Source organism: Tympanuchus pallidicinctus, unplaced genomic scaffold, assembly GCF_026119805.1.
Source record: "Tympanuchus pallidicinctus isolate F22 unplaced genomic scaffold, pur_lepc_1.0 scaffold5, whole genome shotgun sequence".
Lineage (NCBI taxonomy): Eukaryota > Metazoa > Chordata > Aves > Galliformes > Phasianidae > Tympanuchus > Tympanuchus pallidicinctus.
Genome location: NW_026294769.1, coordinates 40,602,222 through 40,622,764, shown reverse-complemented (window position 1 = coordinate 40,622,764; position 20,543 = coordinate 40,602,222). Strand labels below are relative to the sequence as shown.

The 20,543-nt window shown below is 40.4% G+C and overlaps 1 protein-coding gene across 1 annotated transcript in view; it reads right to left on the bottom strand.

Annotated features, from left to right (window-relative positions):
* Positions 1 to 6,932, bottom strand: part of RAB2A (RAB2A, member RAS oncogene family) — a 42,664-nt gene extending 35,732 nt beyond the window's left edge. The window contains exon 1 of the mRNA XM_052703822.1: positions 6,599 to 6,932. Coding sequence (XP_052559782.1) covers positions 6,599 to 6,644 — 46 coding nt within the window. The 5' untranslated portion in view covers positions 6,645 to 6,932. The remainder of the gene's footprint in view (positions 1 to 6,598) is intronic.
* Positions 6,933 to 20,543: the final 13,611 nt, after the last annotated feature.

The following is a 20,543-nucleotide window of genomic DNA, read 5'->3' as shown; positions in this document are numbered from 1 at the left end:
AACAGATTATGTGCTCAGAAGGGAGCAGCATGTTTCTTTGGAAGACCCTATTGCAGAATCACTTCATTTCTTAGTACTCAAACAGTGACAGAAAGCGATGGGAAGCTGCGCCACAGTACTACTTCACTCTTTCATCTCTGTATTCCAAACCACCAGCCTAAGGAGTCTCCAAATGTCTCTGCCTTTCAGAACAGCTTCCTCTTTATCCAGGTGCTGCTCTGCAGTCATTTTCCCAAGGCAAAACATTGCCACACCTTTGCTATGGTCCCCACTGGCCCAGAGATGCTTCAACACCTCCGGACTCCAGCACCAGCATTCATTTCACTGCTCAGCAAGCAGAGCAGCAAAGCAGGAAAGCTAATCTGTCCCTTCTCACTCACGAGATTACACTGTGAGCTAAAACAAGAAACTGATCCCGCAGAAAACTACAGTCACCCAAAATATTAGAACATGCGTGAGACAAGGAATACAAAATAAATAAAGAGTTGATCCCTCCAGCAGCAGAGCCTGCTTGTAGCAATTTAGAAAGCAGCTCTGGAACCACAGCACTTGTGATGATACAGATAAACCAGTTCAATTGCTTTGACAAGAAAACAGACTTTGTTACTTCTTCCCTTCCAGCTCCTGAGTCTCCGTAAATAACTCAAGAAAAGGAAAAGAAATACATATTTTTAAGCTTGATTAACTGTCAGCTGCAAAGTCAGAGGTGCACTGCTGTCTTCCTAAAGGAACTTCCAGGTTTTTATTACCACTAGACTAAACTTGCCTACTCTCAAATTACAGCCAGCAGATAGGGATCCACAACAATTTACACCCATCTAAGTGCTGCACTCCTGTTCTCTCCACTGATGTCTGTCTTAGAAAGCTAACCTGTCTCAAAACCAACAATGCAAAAATAAATAGTGTGTGGGTGGGGGAAAGCTAAGCTCACTTCCTAACTTGTTCACATAAGCTCTGCTATAGCCCCAGAAAGGTGAAAAAAAAAACCCAACTGCAACTGCAGTCATCACAGCTGGGGTATTGATACTGAATTCTGACAGCAAATCTCTGTAGTTAAACTGCTAACCTCCTCTGACAGGTAGACTCACTCCTTCCCACACAATTCTGCCTCTTTAATCAGAATGGCTCTTACACTTTTCTGATCACACCTGATTGGCTTCGTTTCTTTAAATCACTTTTGTGAACTGAACTCTCTTTGTGAAGGATGGGACAAGTAGTGACACCAATAGCTCAGAAGCAGAAATTGACGAGATATAACCAGCACCTCCCATTTTGGCAGCAGATAAGCACTGGATTAGCTCAGGCATCTCAGACTATTTTTTCTTGTTGCTTCACAAGACAGAGTGACCAATCAGCTCACCACCCACAGTGGCAAAACCCTACTCCTGTGATATGTCACTCTCACCAATTTTCCTAGGTCCATTTCCCGCTCTTGAAAGCGCCCCAACCTAGGTAGCAATTTCCTGGGCCAACCCAGTAAGTAGTTAACTCAAAACTTAAGGACTTTTCTACTGCATCTGTGAGCTAAATCAGCTCATATTGGAGTGCAAAGATGTCCATGAGATTATGAGGAGCCAGACCTCCCTTCTACCTGTGATCAACTACATTAGTTGGATCCCCAAGTAACCAAAGCCACAATACTGAGATGAAGGATGAAGGAGAAGCTTCCTGCTTCTCCTACTTCTATTAAGGAAACAAACAAAAATAAATCTTTAAATAGGCTAAAACCTGCCTCAACAGACAAGTCTCAAATAACAGACTTAAAAACCAAATCAGATTTAAACCAGATAATTAAATAGTAAAGATGTCACAAGATACAGACTTCTAATCTGGCTTATGAGCGACTTGTGGTTCTTTACAGTAGTCTGCACTGTTGCAGATTGCTTCCAGATGTTTCATGAACCCGTTGCCTCATCACAGGCTGCAGCTCACTCGTTCTCTCCTTCCTTTCCAAATACAGCACATTTTTCCAACTCAGCAAAGTAAAGCTGCATTTGACTCTTCCACAGGGCTAAGCATAATAAGACATTAACTTAAAGCAAAGATTATCCTTAAACTCTTATCTGTCTGTCAGACAACTCTCTCATTAACTGATTTTTTTTCTTTTAAATAAAATCAATAGGAAGGAGAGACTACGCAGCTTTAAACTGCTATTGACAAAGCAAGGGGACTTCATATACCAGGGACAAGAAAGCAAAACAACCTTCAAAAGCCTTCATGATGGCTACATATACCTGTGAAAAACAGTACTGTAAAAATGGCTTTTTAACTTAATGCTAAAATAAATAAATAAATAAATAAATAAAATCAACAAACCAACATTGCTGTACATTATTTACAGTGATGCATCTGAAATCAATAATGCTACTTTTCATTTCTCCATTAAAATACAGTCCAGATCAACAAACTGAAAGGAACATTCAGCTTTATCACATTCCTTGTTGCACGGCACAACTCAACTGCTAACTCTATAGGTTTTAAAAACAGAAATTATTTCTAACAGAACTACACAAGGTTAGAAAACTGTTAGTATTCTAGATGATCCCAACAGACATAGAAAATTGCCTGCCATTCAGTAAAAGAACTTGAATAAAACCTTTTTACTAACTGAACATTAGAATTAGTATGGGGCAAACAGTAACAAACCATTTCTACAAGTGTGTTTACAGTTTGTTATTTCTAGTTCACCACTTCTGAGAATCTAAGATGTACTTACACAATACATAATATCTACATTTTTGGGATCACAGTGTCATCAAAAGCATCTCAAGGCAAGATCTAAGTAGCGTAGGTCCAGTTTCCTGATTTTCAGTATGAAGAAGTCCTCAAACTATTCTTTTACTGTTAACACCAGCTCCAGAGAGATGAAAACCTGTCTAGTTAAGAACTATTGTAACATACTTGTAGAAATTAAGGGTGAGAGGCTTTTGCCTTGCATACTGCCAGCAAATAATGGCTATCCTAGAGCAAAGTGCAGTGACACTGGAGACATTTCAAAAAGAGACGAGATAAAAATAAAGCCAATTCAATCACTTAATTTCAACATCTGAGAATCTCCTGGACAAGTGAAACAGCTGACATTCCAGAGTAAAGTCAGCTGTTCAGGTAAGGAAAGCAAGATCATAAAGCCATCCTACTTTCTCTTATCTTTGCCTAAAAGGAACAACAGAGATACCCTTGGCTTATAGGTAGCAATTAGTTACCAAATTTAGAAGGCAAGAAGTTCATTACACAAGGAACTCTGAGGATTGCTGAACTAACACATCAAAGAAAAGAGGAAGACAGACCCGCTCATGAAAGATGCAGCAATGCTGATCATACACAGACATTTAGTTGGAACACAACTGACAAATTATGTTGGTGGCAAGAAATCTGACTATTGCAAAACAGGTATTTCAGACACACTAAAGTTTTGTAACAGTCTCTAATGGAAACTACTAAACATACTCTAATACCAGAAAATCCTATTTCATGGAATGGGGGAAATCCAGCCCTACTACTCACAGAAATTTTATGCATCATTTTCTTCCTATATAGCAATATGTTAGTATTATATAGTATATATATACACTATATTTATATATATAGTTATTATATATATATATATATATATATATATTATATATATAATTATAATATATATTATATATATATATATATAAAATGAGAGAGAGAGAGAGAGAGAGAGAGAGAGAGAAATATAGTTAGTATTATATAGTAATAGTAATACTGGTAATGAAGACATTTAACCTGGAAAGGAGATTTCACTGTCATATAGCAAAACTTCTGAGAACAAGAAGACTTTCAGCCACCAACTACAAAACTTGGCAACCTCTGTGTGCTAGGAGTGTTCACCCTGACTCAGATCAAAGTCCACCTAAACTTCAACTGATGGCCAAAAGCAGATGTGTTGGAAAGAGCAGAGGAACACATCACCTCCCACCTTCAATCAAGCTAAAAAATACCCCATCAGTCATAACACAAAGGTCTCAGGAGTAAGCCCCAAGCATTACACTCCACATATGTTTCTAAGCACATCAGCAAACTCCTGTGTTTCGGAAACATCCAGACCAAAAGACTTCACCTGATAACTCTAACAGCAGCCAGTATTCTGTAATGCTTGCATTTTTCCCTTGAAGACACCAACAATTAAATTCTACAGCTGCTGCCCCACTGATACCAGTGTAAAAACCATGTAGATTCACAACAGTGATGCCTGAAGACCTGAGGAACAGCCATGTATTCTCCCACAACACACTTTTTTTTTTTTTTTTAGATAAATAATATAGCAATCACAACAGAATCAACCCCATGTTCATAAAGCTACAGTGCTTGAAGTAGCAGCAGAACAATAAGCCACTGAAAAAGAATGTCAATGAAAAACAAAGCAAGCAAAGGGACAAGATCTCTCAAGCAAAAGACAGTGTTGCACAGTCAATTCCTGTGGCTGTCATTTTAAGAGGCTGAGATCATCCTGAATTCCTGTGTTTAAGAAGATGAAAGCACCAGGAGTCACAATTTAGAGAAGACACATGCAGGTGTCTTGTATAACTGCAGGTTTTTTCTTTCTTTTGTTTTCAGCTTGCATAACCCACTTTGCTTTGTAGTGCTGAAAAAGAATAGGAGCTAAATGTTAACATCTGTCCTTGGTTACTTTTCTCCTACAGTTTGTTTACAACCAATTGCTGAGTCACCAAGTGGTTGATCCACTTCCAAAGACTCTCAAGTCTCAGGGATAGATTTCTGTACTGCTGTGAAAATCACATGGCATGCCAGGCCACTGGTGGTAACCCTGTGACAAAACACCACTGGAACAGATCGAGATAACCCCCACCCATTGTTAATTCCCATAAACAGAGCTACCAGTTCAGCTGTCTTTGGATGAGTAACAGTAGCAACACGTATCACAGCATCACAGCATTTTTGGCAACAAGCTGAGCACAACATGAATTGTCTCTTCAGTAATAGCTATATTAGAATACTAAAAGACTCATAGGAGATCTGATCGAAAGCAAAACCAACTTTCTGCCATAGGCATATTTCGTTTACTTCAGGAATGATCATTGCATTGGTTTTAATTAGCTTCCTGTAGCAATTTTGAATAAAAGCCAAAGAAACTAAAAGAAAAAACCACAAACCCAACAACAAAACAAAAAATAAATTTGTGACATGTTTTCTCATATCTCCCTTCTCTATCTTACTATATCCATATTTGGCTCTCAAGAATCTGAAACAGCGACAGGAGTAACGCACATCAATTCTGCATTTCTCATTTCAAGCAACTGAATTGCAGCACAGATCGCTGCATTATGGCAAGTTCATTCTAAAAATTTAATCAGCATACAATCAATACACCAAAGCACTTGTTTGCTGCCTTCCCTACCACTTCAGCAATCACAGCTTTAGAAATGCAGCAGAATTGATGACCTGTTCTGAAGCACCACACTCTGAACTCTGCATTACTATTTTGCACGCTCCTGGGCAGACAAACTTGCTTCTTCCCCTGAAGCTGCTCAGGTATTCTCCCATGCTTTGGGTTAACGAACTGTCACTCACTCAAACATTCAAGAAAAAAAAAAATATATATCAGGATTTTCACTTATCTTAAATCTTAAACATTTCCAAAATGGGAGTTAAAACTGTGATTTCTCTCTTAACAGACATTTGTACTACAGCTTCTACTTCAGCAGCCTAAAAAATGCTTGCAGAGTTCAGGAAAAAAAAAAAAAAAAAAAAAAGGAAGAAAACAACATAGTAATTGCAACCAGTATATTTAATAACCTCATGTGTAATGCAACTGCCATGTCCAATTGCACTCCAACTACAGTTTGGCTCATGAAGTACAATTATGGAAGTATCCCTGTAAGAATATGCAAGATGACATCTGCGTCATCAAAGCTACTGAAAGAGGTATTTACTCAGGTATGAGGAAAACAACAGGGAAGACGCATGATGCACAGGCACAATAACTACGTTAGTTACCTCCCCCTGACAACAGCTGGAATGGAAACACGCTACCAAATCCATCCTGTGCCAAGGGCACACGGAATACACTGGCTAAGAACCTTCAGACAGCATTTTCTATCAGCGTGCAGTGATGCTCACAGCAACAGTGGTATAAACGCAGTAAGCAGGGTTATTTGCTACGTGGCGGTGAGAACCAGTGCACCGCGAGTTTCTACGAAGGATGAGAGAGGGGATGACAGCATCAGCGGGGAAAAAAATAATGAAATCGAGGAGGAGACGAGGCTTTTTTTCCGCATTCCTCCGGACACCTTAGCGGGCCGCTCGCAGCCACGGCACGGCGGCCCCCGATAGCCGCCCGCGGGCGGGGCGGCGTCCAGGCTCGGGCCCCGCGGTGACAGCCGCCGCTCGGCCCGCCGGACGCCGCAGGCAGCGCCGCGAGAGGAGCGGCGAGACGGCGGCGGGCCCCGAGGCCGAGCGGCGGGCGGAGGCCCCGGGCGGGGCCGGGCGCAGGGGCGGGGAGCCGCCTCCCAGCGCGCAAAGCCACCACGTCGGCGACGCCAGCACTGCGGAAATGGGAACGGGGAGCCGGGCCCCGCGCTCGCTCCGCCCGCCCCCGGCCGCCCCCGCTTACCCGTGTCCCCGATGATGATGTACTTGAAGAGATACGCGTAGGCCATGGCCGCCCGCCGCCGCCTCTCGCTCGCTCCTTCGTGATGCGCGCGCTCTCCCCCCGCCCCCGCTGGCCGGGCTCGCGCTGCGGAGAGTTCGAAACGGTTAACGGCCGCTCCCTCCGACCTCCGCCCCGCCGCCTCCCGCCCCTATCGGCCGCTCTCTTTATCTCTCTCTCGCTCGCCGCTCTTCTCCCGCCGCTCCCCGAGGCGCCCGCGGAAGGACGCGGCGGCGGTCGGAGCGCGAGGCGAGAACAATAACAGGCGCCGAGCGGCCCGGAGCCCTCCGGCAACGTCACGCACCAACCTCCTCGCCTGGCCCCGCCCCCGACCCGGAAGTGCTGAGGTAGCCGCGGGGCGCGCGCGCGCGCGGCCGCCTCCCGCCGGCTTGGGGGGGCGGAGCTCCGCTGCACGCCCCGCCCCCTCCGGGATGGAGCTGCGGCGGTGCGGCTGTCTCTCGGCAGGAGAGCGGGAGAAAGAGCGTAGGTGCTGCTGAGTTCTGTGCCTGCGGTCAGGGGCAGGGAGTGGTAACGGGTTGGAGTTGAAAGTAAAAAAAGTCTAGGTGACAGGACGAGGGGAAATTACCCTGGAGTTGCGCAGGGTAAGTTTAGGTTGGATATCAGGAAAAACTTCTTTCCAGAAGGGGTTGTTAAGCACTGGAATAGGCTCCGCAGCGAGGTGGTTGAGTCACCATCCATGGATGTGTTTAAAACCGTTTGGATGTGGTGCTCAGGGACATGATATAGCAGAGGGTTGTTAGTTAGGGTAGTATGGATAGGTTGTGGTTGGACTCGGTGATTTTTGAGGTCTTTTCCAACCTGAGTAATTCTATGATTCTGTGATTCTATGATTTAGATTAGATGTCAGGGGAACTTTTCTCTCAGAGGACCATGAGGCAGTGGCACAGCTGCCCAAAGAAGCTGTGGGTGCCCCATCCCTGGAGGTGCTTGAGGCTGGGTTGGATGGGGCCCTGGACAGCTGAGCTGGTGCCTGATTTATTTGACAACACTGCCTGTGGTGCGAGATTGGAACTACGTGATCTTTGAGATCCCTTCCAACCTAAGCCATTCTGTAGTTCCATGCAAACTGGAACACTAATGGAACATATTGTGATTCAGTTCTGGCTTGGGAGATGTTTTTTTCCTTTTTCTGTCTTTCTTCATCAAACTGTAAGCAGTCAGCCAGCAAGGTATCCAAGTTGTGAGCCGCTGTTTAAGACTTGGTATTACAAAGGCCCAATGAGTTGGAAGAAGCTTCAAGGTCTTTCTAATTCAGTGCTGCTCCGTGGAGCAATCTGTGTACCCAGAACTTCGGCCCCTGAGCTGGCACAGCAGCTTGGCACCTGGGCTGGCTCCGTGCCCCATGGCTGCAGCAGGTGCTGAGAGAAGGGCTGCTCTCTGTAGGTGTGGTTGATGAGACTTGGGTTGGTTAATTGCTATGAATTGGTGGAACTGTTGAAGAGCCACTGACATTTTCTTCACGTGAAACTCACGGATCTGCCTTCCTGGCTGTACCAGTCTGGTAGCTTTTAATTTTATAAAGACTTTAATTTGTGATGTGTCAGGTCAGGAAGTTGGACAGCACTGACTTTTGTCACTTCTAAGAGCTGTGTGACTCACTTACTCTTAAAAATACTCAATAAAGCTGATTGTGCAGTGTCCCAAATCCCATGTCCATATTGAGTGACTTTACCAACACTGATTTTTCCCACAATTAAACTTCTTTTTGAAAGATAAACAACATGTTCCTTTACCAGTCTTTTTTCCCTCCTTCCCACGTACTTACTTTCTTTTCCCAGTACTATTGGCAAAGCATGGAGTCCCAAATAGCAATTCTCACTTGCCAATAACACCAGCCTCCTCGCCTCTAAGTGTTGTCTCCTGTCTTTCTCCTCTCCAAATGTAGTTTGGTTTGATTTTACAGCAGCAGCATCTAAATTTTAATTTTTCATCCTAGATCTCTTCAATCCAGTTACTACACAAATACAACTATGTATTTGATATCTTATGAAACACTGTTTTTGCTTTCACTTAATTTCAGTAGTTTTGATCAAGGGCACTCATTCATTTTGTCAAATGTACTTCCTTTTTTTTAATTCCATCTCAGCCATCTTATTACCCAGGCTGTCCATGAAGATATTGAGTAGGTTTGCCTGGTCTAAACAGAGCATTAGAAGGCCACATGCAAAGCTTTTCCTTAGTTTTAAAACCTTCTACAACTGTACTTTTTTAGCCAAATGTGCGTGGCATAGTCATTTTTTCTTGACTTTACAATTGTAATGGAAAAAAAATGTCAGAAGCCTTCCTGAACCTAAGGTATTGTACATTCACTTTGCTTTCATTCCTGTGGCTTGTCAGTGAAGGAAATAAAGTTAGTTCAATCAGAGTTTATTCTTGAGAAATCCAACTTATCCATTTACTGCTTTTTACTTCTTGAACTTTATTTGTTTGTTGTTATTTGTTAAATTTTTATTATTTATTAATGAAACCAGTTATACCACGTAAATCAGCTTTCTTCAACCAGTAAGTCATATTTGAGCAAATCCAAAGCATTTGCTTTCTTGGATGTCCAAGCACCTTGTCTTCTCCTGAAAACACAACACCATGGAAAAATGGCTCTTTCTTTTGGAGGATCTTCCTAAAAGCCACTTCCCCATTATCTTATGGACAAGAAGTGAAATTTTGATATTTTTCAAATTAATTTAATAACTAGTTTCATTAATTCCTATCCAGAATTAGTTTTCGCAGGGAAAAAAAAAAAAAGTTTTGCCCCGTAGTGTATGAAGCTCTGTTTTCAGTATTTTGTGTGTAAAGGATCTGTTCTCTTTTCTAATAATTTCTATGATAGAGGCCTTAGCTGAAGGAAGAATTGCAGCTGGGATCACTTATTGTATCCAATACAGAATTCAGACTGGAACAAGTACTCCTAAGTGCTCCCTCGACCTCTGAAGAAAGAACTCCAGCTGGTGTTCATGCTCTTCTCACTGGTTGATATGACAGCCTGTAAAGCTGCAGGAAAAGAGCAGATAAGATGCCATCTCATCTGGTGTAACTAAAGGCTGCTGCTGATAGAGCTGGTGCATCTGTGGTGACGCACTGGAACAGGCTGCCAAAGGAGTTTGTGGATGCCCCATCCCTGGAGGCATTCAAGGCCAGGCTGGATGTGGCTCTGGGCAGCCTGGTCTGTTGGTTAGCAACCCTGCACATGGCAGGGGGGTTGAAAGTAGATGATCATTGTGGTCCTTTTCAACCCAGGCCATTCTATGATTCTATGATCTGTGTCTGCTGCAGAGGGACACTCTTTGTTTAAACTGTCTGGTCAGCTGGGGAACTGGACTGGATAAGCATTAATTTTTCAGTGTTAGCTTTAAGACAGACCCAGTCTTGGTCCCATATCCACACAAGATGTAATGTATTGGCAACTTTGTCACATGGAACCCAACTGTCCCCAGCAGTCGTCACTTCTTGTAGAGCCCTCTGGTTGAAAGGCCCCTTCTAGATATCAGCCATGCGGATGGGTTTTGAGTCTCAACGTAAGCCCTCTTCTGCTGGAGCCTCTCTCTTGGCTGACAGGTTTAAGGAGACCTGTGTGCGTTGTGTCACCTTCACCATCTCCTCCAGAGTCTCGTCCACTCATGACAGCTCCAAGCCTCCTTTAGCATTAGGGATTTCTGCATTGCTGGACCACAAGAAGTATTTATTACTCAGAGGGCTGATCAAGCCTCAGCAATCACCTCAACATCCTTGTGTTGTAATATTTAAGGACATTTATTTCACCCATTGGAAGTGGTCTCAGTTTCCTGTTTCTGTAATCTTCTGTTTTGATGCAAGCAAAATTGACCTGAACCGACTAAATAAAATCTCATCAGGAAATGGAATTACCATTCTGTAGAACTGCAGATTGCTGATGGGGAGAAAATGCAGAGACTACAGTGTATCCTTAACACTTTTTCTTAGACATTTTGGAGAGAGGCCTTCCTTCCTGTTTTTGCTTTGACAGCTGGTAAGCCAGAGAGGTACCCATCCTGAATGCAGCCCATAGGGCCTAATTGCTGCTTGGCTCTGTCCAGTGGCTGCACAGCAGCTAGACAGACAAATGGACCACTTATGGTTATCCAGTCACCTGAAATGCTTTAAAATTTTCAGATGTGCACATTCACAAAATGTTTTGAGTCACTTGCAATGCTGCTGGCGTTGTACTCATGGGATCAATGTTTGGTAGTGACTTGTAAGGATCACAGAATCATAGAATCATAGAATGATTTGGGTTGGAAGGGACCTTTAAAATCAACGTAGTTCCAACTCCCTGCTGTAGGCAGGGACACCTCCCACTAGACTAGGCTGCTCAAAGCCACATCCAGCCTGGCCCTGAATGCTTCCATGGAGGGGACATCCACAACCTTACTGGTCAATCTGTTGCAGTGTCTCACCACCCTCACAGTAAAGAATTTCTTCCTAATATCTAGGTTTTTTCCCCAGTTTCCCAATTTCCAGACCAACTATGATTTTCCCAATAACAGCAACAGGTTAGATTTTTTGAATGTGTTTCTCTCTAGTATCTTTAGCTAGGTTTGCTAATACAAGCATTTTGTATGTTCCTGAGATGTGGGATCAGTTCTCACTTCCAGCCTGAAAGTTGCTGCAGTTGCTTAGTAATTTTCGTTTTTACTTTAACATTGAAATCTTTTGGAGAAAGAGGTTATCTTTCTGAAGTCGCCTTTCGATTTTTGATCCATTTGCTGCTGATTGAGTGTTCTTCACCTGGAGCAATTCACAGAAATCATGTAGAAGTCAAGCTACATCCTTGAATTCAAATAGCTGAGTCCTGTAATCAAATTTCATTTTTCCCTGCTGTTGCGAGGCATGGAATACTGGATTTTGGTAGAGGGAGCTTCTCATTTGTTGTTTGCATTTGGTTTCATTCAATGAGAGGGTCTCAGCAGCTTCAGCAAGGGCTCACATGTACTCACACTCTTCAAGTCCTGCAGATAGAACTCTGTGTTCCCCTTGTTAGGTCAGTCTGACAGGTTGTTGTATGTCTTGAATATGCACTTTTATTCAAACTTCTTGTATGCACAGAAAGAATTAAGCAAAGTAGTTTCTTAATGTCCAGCCCTCCATCCCTCAGGTTTCACAGTATGATCCTCACTTCTGGAACTGGAATATAACATTATCTTTCACTGCTTTTCTGATTTTTGCTTTCGAGGAAGTAAGCATGGATTAACAGTTAAACGATGCAAATCTGCACTGTGACTGGCTTGCTAGGTATGTAACTTATAGCAATCACAACACTAGAATCTCTAATTTTTACACCATTTAGATGTGGAGCACAGGAGGCAGCAGAGACCATACACAGATTGCAGCAGGTAGAGGAGGGGCAGAGCAGCAGGCATCTGCTGCGCTCTGGGACAGGTGATCTGGTGCAAATAAATAGATTGTTTTGACATTCTTATTTAGATATGAGGAAGGTAAATGCAGGGATTAGAAAGAGCAGAGATATTTTTGCTGAGAATCATAGAATCATTAAGGTTGGAAAAGGCCACTAAGATCACCTAATCGAACGGGCAACCCGCCACCACCATGCCCAGTAAACGATGTCTCTCCATTCCACATTCACATATCACCTCCAGGGACAGCGACTCCATCACCTCCCTGAATTTGGGGTTTGGAATGAAAGAGGATTTGGTGCAATGTGAGAAAAAACACCTACAATAAGATAAAAGGCCTGGAAGGCCAGTGTTTTTAGAGGCCTGTTTTTAGAAAGTGAAAGAAAATGGAGAGTGGATTTCCAAGCAGAGAACCCAGAAATATGTGCCTATGAGGGATGTGGACACATCAGCCTCTGAGGGTCCTATTCCAGAACACTCATGCCAGGATTTCAGATAATGGCTGCAGCATCTGCACAGAGGTTTCACCATCTGCTTTTGCAGCCACTGATTTGCTTTTAGAGATACAGCAGTTCTACTGCAGGCCAATTTGTATAGTTTAAACAAACATATAAACACACAAACAAGCAAAGTTAAATTGTTGCTTTTGATCTGGTAAAAAAAAGTTTGGAAATGGTTTTAACTTTTTAACTAAATGTTTATTTAGAATCGTATAGTGTTTAACTATTATCTTTAGATAATACAACAAAAGGGAAGGGTACTTCACTTTTGCAGCTGCATTCACATTTTGGGTTTTTGAACCTATGCATGGAAATATTTACATGCATAAATGAACTCTGCTTTATCCCTGTTTTTTTACTAATGGCCTTTGCCACTGTTATCATTGTACCCTGCTTTTCCGTGCGAATAACCTTGTTTTCTGCTGCCTTCATACAAACACTTTGATAAAACAGCGCTTTTCTCATAAAAAGTAGGAAAACAAAAGGATCCTTGAAGTAACCTTGAATGGCTAACAGACCAACTGAGAAAATATGCTGATTTTTTTGTTGTTGTTCTCAAAAGCTTTAGCAAATGCGTGCTCATAACAAAATTCACAAGGGCATCGAGTGTCAGCGCTATCCAGGCAATATCAGATCGATGCAGAAGTCTACATGAATGGACATCTTTGAAGATTTTCTGACTTCAGAGACATATTTTTTTCTTAATTTCCTTTAGATCTCTTTAAACAATTGTTTTGACAGTGGTTAAATCCAAAGAAAGCAGAAGGTATTAAAGAGATGCTGCACAGGCTCACAGGAAGTGAAAATCACAAAACCTTCCTGTGTACTAATAGTAAGAAGTAAGAAAACTTGAAGGAAATTGGTTTCATTAAAAAGGAGTAGGACTGAGCGAGTTCAGTCATATTTTGTTTTTCAAACTGAAAACATCATTTTGGTCTGAAACCCTTAAAACAAAGGGTTTTTTTGTTTGTTTTTTTTTTTCTTTTTGTTTTGTATTGTTCTCTGCTTTTGCTTTTGTGTTTGTTTTTTTTCCCCCTCAAAATATCAATACTTTTCTTTTTCTAATACCCCTACTGACATTTTCTTTTGTGCCTGTAGAAAGCAAGGAACTATCTGAGATTTTGGAAGCCAGTGAAGTTGCTGAAGGATTTGAGGTGAGGAAGTCTTAGGACCAGAGTGACAGAAATGATTGTTTTCCATCCAGATATTAGGGATAGCCTACCCTGCATTTTTGTCTGAGAGGTATAGTAGAAAAGTCTGTTAATTCTAACTAAAATGCTTGTAGCCAAATCATAGCTATGATGATGATGTTAAAAGGCTGCAAGTTCCTGCTGAAATTGTTTAAAACTTTTCAAACCAAAATAATATGAATAGCAAACAGAATTGTTTCTGTGGTAAGGCCTTCTTTGCTGTGTATTTCACCAAGTAGGCATTAATCTTAAGTATTTTAAACCAGGAGATATTTTCCTTTAACAAATACGTACGTAGATTCTTTTTGCATTGAACACTTGTTGATGTGGATGGCAGCACGTGCTTCTGCATGTATTTTCCTTTCTCGGATTGACTCTGTTAGAATTCAAGCAGTTTTAAGGCCATTTTAGCGCAGCTTCCCTTCCTTGTCTCAGGTTGTGAAGGTCACAACAAAGCTGTTATTGACCACATGTGCTCCGTGATTGTAGCCCTGTGTTGTGAGCTAGGGAGTCTTTAATTTCCCAGAGCAGACAATAGTCAAATATCAATTTTTTTGCATTTGTTCCTGTATCACTATCTACTGACATTCATACACTGGTATGGGTATGAGAGAGGTAAACAGTATATCCTAGATTTACAAAACAAAAACAAAACAAGAAAGCAAAACCAACAACCCAGTAGAATGAATTTTAGTGGGACAAAAAACCCTAAACACTTTACCTTGCATTCATTTCAGATGGCTAATTATTAGGTGTTAAATGTATAATTTTGGATTAGTAAATGCATGACTTCTCTCTGTGACAAATATTTGCACATTTGTCTTGTTTCTGTGATCATGAGATGCCAAATAGTACAAAAATTTGTCTAGGATTCTGCATTATGTTTCATGGCTGTAACTGTAGAAGGAAAGTAATTCTCCTAGCATCAAGGTCCAGTTTATTTTCCATCAGATTTTTCTTTGATGATGAATTTCCTCCTTTATCACTCTGTGATATACTTCCATACCACTTTAAAAAGAGATTCTTCAAGTCTTCATTTCTAGTCCAAAAACATGAAGAATTGTGTCACATCTTGTCTTAATGAAGCTCACTTGATAAAAATAAGTTCAGATGACATAGCTAGCCACTGTAATTATATCTTTTAAGACTTGTTTTGTTTTTACAGCCTTTGTCTCATCATAATTAACTTGTGTAGACAATACCTGGAGATTCTGGCAATGTAAGCCCTTATCACTGTAAGCCCTTATCACTTGCTCTGTGGTATGTTGGCCGTCTTCCTTTCCAAACACAGCTCTAATATGTAGCAGTTTTTTTCCTGGTACATTTCTCACTCCTATATGTATTTTATATTTATATGTATTTTATGTTTTCTTCAGAGTGACTTTCTTTTCATGATATGGTAAAAAAAATAAAAAATAAAAAAAGAGATAATTGACAAAATAGATATTTTTTTCTCACGTTTTCAAATGGTAAGAGGAATAGTCTGTTTGAGGATCTCCTTGGTGCTGTAGGGGTAGAAAAAAGTATGTAATACTCCCCAGTATGAACTCAGAATGACCTGCAAACTGTGCAAATTAATTTTGTATTTCAAAAACAAACCCCAAAGTTGCTAATTGTAGAAAATCAGCGCTCAGCTTGCTTCTTCAAGGAAACGGTCAGCCTTGTAACACCTGGCCATGGCCGGCAAGTCAGGCAGGTTAACTTTCGCCCTGTAGGAAGTAGGAGGCTTCTCCTAGTACCACTTTTCTTTGACAGCAGCAATGCAGGAGCTTATGGGGAGGAGACAGAATGAACTTTTCCAGGAACAACAGTAGTGTGAAAATTTTCTGTAGCTCTTCTTGCCGTGCACATGAAACAGCTGTGTGATGGAGAAAAGCAGAGCTGTCCCAGACAATAAGAGTGACCAGAAGCCAACTGCAGAAATTCTTTCTGCATTTGCACTCTCACTATAGCCATCCTCTCTGCTTATACTCTGTGTAACAGAATTAATCAGGCTATAGCTATTCATGAATAGGGTGCTTGCATGGTGCATCTGACTTCCTATGCTGACGGTACACAATAAAATTCTGCAGGGTGTTAGGTGTGTGACTTGTCTTGGCGTAGAGAGAAACTAAGCAAGCAACGTACCCAGAAAGGTGTGGTGGCACTTAGTGAAATCATCTGAGTTAGGCAAATAGAGATCAACATATTTTGTATCTTGATGACTTGGAGAAAGATATTAGTGAAAGCAAGTGAAAGCAATGAAATTTTCTGGTTCAACTGGTTTTCACGTCAGTTGAGATAAAGAGAGCACAAAGAACAGCTTATGCTGATAGTAATGTTTATGTCCAATCAAAATGGAGGCAACAGTGCAATATCTGGTTTATATACTACAGCATCTTGTATGAAATGGAATAAAACAAGTATTTTTGGAAAAGTGTGTTGAGTGCTGTAGACATTGAAAAGAAAAAAAGAAAAAGAAGAAAAAGAAAAAAAGAAAGAGAAGAAAAAGAAAAGATAGATACAGACCAAATGTACAGGTGGACTGATATCCATAACCAGGGAACCATACCCAGATTTGTGTGCTGGTTAACATGTCCCAGTAAAGTAGTTCCATAGTTCCTAATTTGTCTGAATTAAGCCTGTTTCCCCTCCCTCCCACCCCTTACTTTTAATGGAAAGTAAAAAATGTCACTGGGACCTTGTGGTGGGGCACGAATTGTGTCTGTGGCAGATTCCTTCCAGTTGGTGGCTCAGTCCTTTAGATTTCACCTCAGCAAGCTGAAATTTCTGACAATAATCAGCATTTAAACTATAAAAAAAAAAACCAACACAAAACCACCATGATGATTTCATTATACTGTTTTTAAAAGAAAATGTTGCTGTAATGACAACAGGCCTATTTATCTGGTCATTTTGGCACTTGGAATTGTCCCATCATTCAGTAGTTCATCTTTATGAATTCTAAGTTTATGAGTGTCTCTTAAAAGACAAAAGTTACTTATGCCATGCAAACATTTTATCTTACACCTCAGATAAAGATCAAATAGGTTTAAATACCATTCTTAGAGTAAGCAGATGTTTGACCTTATGTCCTGAGGTGAGTAAATTCCGTGCATTTTTGTATGCATAGTCCTTGACTTTTTCACCAATGAGAACTGAAGGTCTAACTGATGCTTAGTAATGCATGTGACCTAACTGAGCTTGAGTAATGCAGACTTGAGCTGAAACCAGACAGTAAGAATTAGTACTTTGCTGAGCTTTATTTTAAAGTAATTATCCTGATCAGAATTGAAGTTCCATCTAAACCCCTCTGTTGAATGAAAATGAAATTACAAATTACAGTTTTGTAAGGCATAAAACACATACATGTTATATATTATTTCTAACAGTATGTTTAGTATCTCATTTGATAAAGATAAGTTATTGCAATCTAGCAGAAGATGTGACACAGTGTATATATACTGGCTTCTATTTAGGGGAAATGTGGTGCAAAATGATTTGCTTGCGAGGTTTCATAGCTCTTTTGACAGCCACAGTGTAGAAGAGAAAGAAAAAGTGGCATTAAAAGCACTTTTGAAATGCATGCATTAGGAATAGATGGGAATAAACAACACTATTCCACAAGTTTGGTACACTTTAAACTGATACAAAGAGATATATTTTATTTATTCCCCATAACTTCCAATTATGGGCACGAAACACCAGGTGTTACTGTTAAAAGAGCAGTCGTGCCTTTCAGAAAATAAACACAGATGTCTGCAGTGAAAGGTCCTTAACATAATTTTGTCACATGCATTATATTTTTTATATTTGAAAAAATCGTGTAAAAAAAAATATATACATTCTTTATATTGCTCTTTTAGAAATACTCATTTAACTGTATCTTGTATTTCTTTTTATACTGCTTTAACTTTCAATCCTATACAAGAAGCAGCTTTTTTAGTATTACTCCAGTACTTCTCACAGACTGTTACCTTTCCATGGAATTGATAGTGGATGAATCAACAAAGATAAATGGAACATCAAAGAGAATACTTTACAGAAAACACCTTCTGAAGGAAGAGCCTTAAAAAGTAGCCAGGAAGCATCAGCAGGAAGGGCTTCAAATTGTAATTACAACGTGGCTAAAACTGTATTTAGCAGGCCTTGAACTTAGACCATTGGGTAAGAAGCTGAATCTTCAAAGTAAATAAGGTAGCTCCTGGCTCTTTTCCTCAGGTATTGAAACAAGACCAGATTTTAGACTTCATTTGAAATGTACGGGTTAAATTGTCTGTCAGGCATGATTGTTTGCATCCAACCATGATTAGGGAGCCCCTGTGGAAAGGCAGAGCAAGAACAAACACAATCCCTTAGGGAAGCTGATGGAAGAGGAAAAGGGCACTGCAGAGTAGTCTTCTAATGGTGGAACAAGGCCAGCAGAGTTTCTCAGTCCTTTCTCCACCAAGACTGAGTTGTGGAAATGGAAGCGTGGCACAGTGTTCTTGTTGTGTTCGAGATGCATAGAATAAGAAAGGAGGAAGACTTTAAAAATCACTGAAGTCCGTTAATAATTGCAAAACTAATAAGCAACTTTTTTCTTTTGGGTTGCCAGTAACAGTAGAAAAAAGAAGGTACTATAATCAGAGTGTGATGGTCCATTCTAGTAAGCCTCCATCAAAATAAAAGGCTTTGCCAAGATTTGGAGGTTGGAAACGATACTTCACTGAATAATTTATCTCCTTTAGCTGCATGGATTGTTGTAGTATATAAGCATTTCCTAGAGCTGCAATTACTCTGGGAAGGCTAAGAATAGGCTGAGGAGTAGTTTATATGATAGCAGACACCACTGAGAAATGAAGGAAAGGAACTATTTGAAATGTGCTAATAATGTCTTTCTTAACTGGATTAAACTTACCCTCAAAACATCGCAGATGCAGAAGATTTAAATGTCATCTAGAATCTAATGACACAAGTGCAGACTCTACATGTGTGAACAGACAATCATGCAGAGCAGCATAAAACATCCCAGAAGATGCATTTTGGCTCATGTACTTTTCCTGGTGTGTAACAGGATACAGGAGCTTTAGATGAGGAGCTGCTGAGGTTTTAAATAACTAGAAACATATCTCTGAATATCAAGAGAATAAAACCAGCCTTGGCCTGGCACAAACTAAGCAGTGATGACTGTCTTGCACTAACAGACTGGTTGAGGGTTGGTGTTTTTTCCCCCTAATTTGCAAAGGTTTCTATATTCAGTTAAATAATTATTAAAAATTGCATGCATGTACTCTCACAGTTATCCTGGCAGGAATTTAAATTAAAAGAGAAGAGAAAATGACAGCTTAGATTTATATAACCAGTTGAGGGCTAAGCAGTGCAACTCCAGCTCTCTTGAGGTAGCCTACATGTTTGAGATGATCATATGTATGAATGATAGCTACATAAAATCTTTTCAGGTTCTGCTTCTGCAAACAACAACTGTAGTAACCCTTGTAGTTTAATCTTTGGTGTAACTCATCCTGTGCTTTACCATAATTGTTTAATTATCAAAGAAATTTATATGAATAACAGGATTGGATTTTAGAATGTAAATGAACTACTGTTGTTTCCTATACACTAACATTTCAGTGTTTGGATGCTCTCACTTGCTGCAGAAGGAAACTGTGACATAACCATTAAAAACCTCCATAGCACTACTACTGTTAAATAACTGTAGTGATTTGATATGTTAGAACATAGAGCTGCTCTCCCCAGAGTGTGATTTACGGCTAACAGTTACATCCAACACCATCAATATCTCAGGTACTAAATATTAAAACTGGAACTGTTAGTGTTTAATGTAACACAACTTTTCCTTGTTTACTTGGGCCAGTGCTCACGGCTGACCACCGAATTTAATCGGCCTTCTGTTTGTGTCCTCCTCCCCAAATTCATGGAAATTATCAAGGTTATCTTAGTGCAGTTGCTTCAATGAATATAAAGATTGATACGCATTTCAGAACAACGACATCTAATCTCCAGGTTAATTTAATTTAGTCATACATGTTGACAGTTATTTTGAAGTACAGTGATTTGACATTGCTTTTCTTCCAGGTATTTGGAGAATTTGCTTCAACTCATTTGGAAGAAACCTTGAGGAAGGTCAGCAGTCATAGCTGAAACATCACTTTCTTCAGTCACTGTCAAAATAAACAATTTAGGCTAGCACAGGTTAGTGGAGTCAGACTTTCTTTTGCAATATTCTGTTAGTTTAGAGGGCTGCATTATAATATTTACTTTTACCATACACAAAGAACTTTCAGAGTCACTTTTACCATTCCTCTGGTCACAATTCTTGGTTAAATATTGTAGAAACAGCCAAGAAGGTTATTGCTGTTATTATTATCTCTCCAAAACTTTACTTCAAAGTGGAAGCAGGATATTTTTAAGACGAAAAGTTTAAATTTACTTTGGCAATATCATATGAAGTTGGTTTAAGAACAGGGACATCATCTTGTGGCTTGAATTTATTGGTCTGCCACAGATCTACCATTGCCCTGGTAAGAATTCTGGTTTCTAACATTACAAAAGATGAAGATCAAGAAAGACTGAAGAGCTCAGATATCTCAGTAATAATGGCAATGCAAGCATATTGGATATGCAGTCAGCTGAAAATAGACATGCATCAGAAAGGATGTACCTCTGTAACTATGAATAGAGAAGGAAAAAGCCACCATCATCTACTATGATTCCATAGCTGAAAAGACCTGAAATACCTGTTAACATTTGGGCTGGGCCAGAGATGATGTTGTGATCATAATTAGATTACTTAAGATCATTTAGATTTCCAGTAAGATATCTTGCTGGACTGTTGTAGAATATTACATCA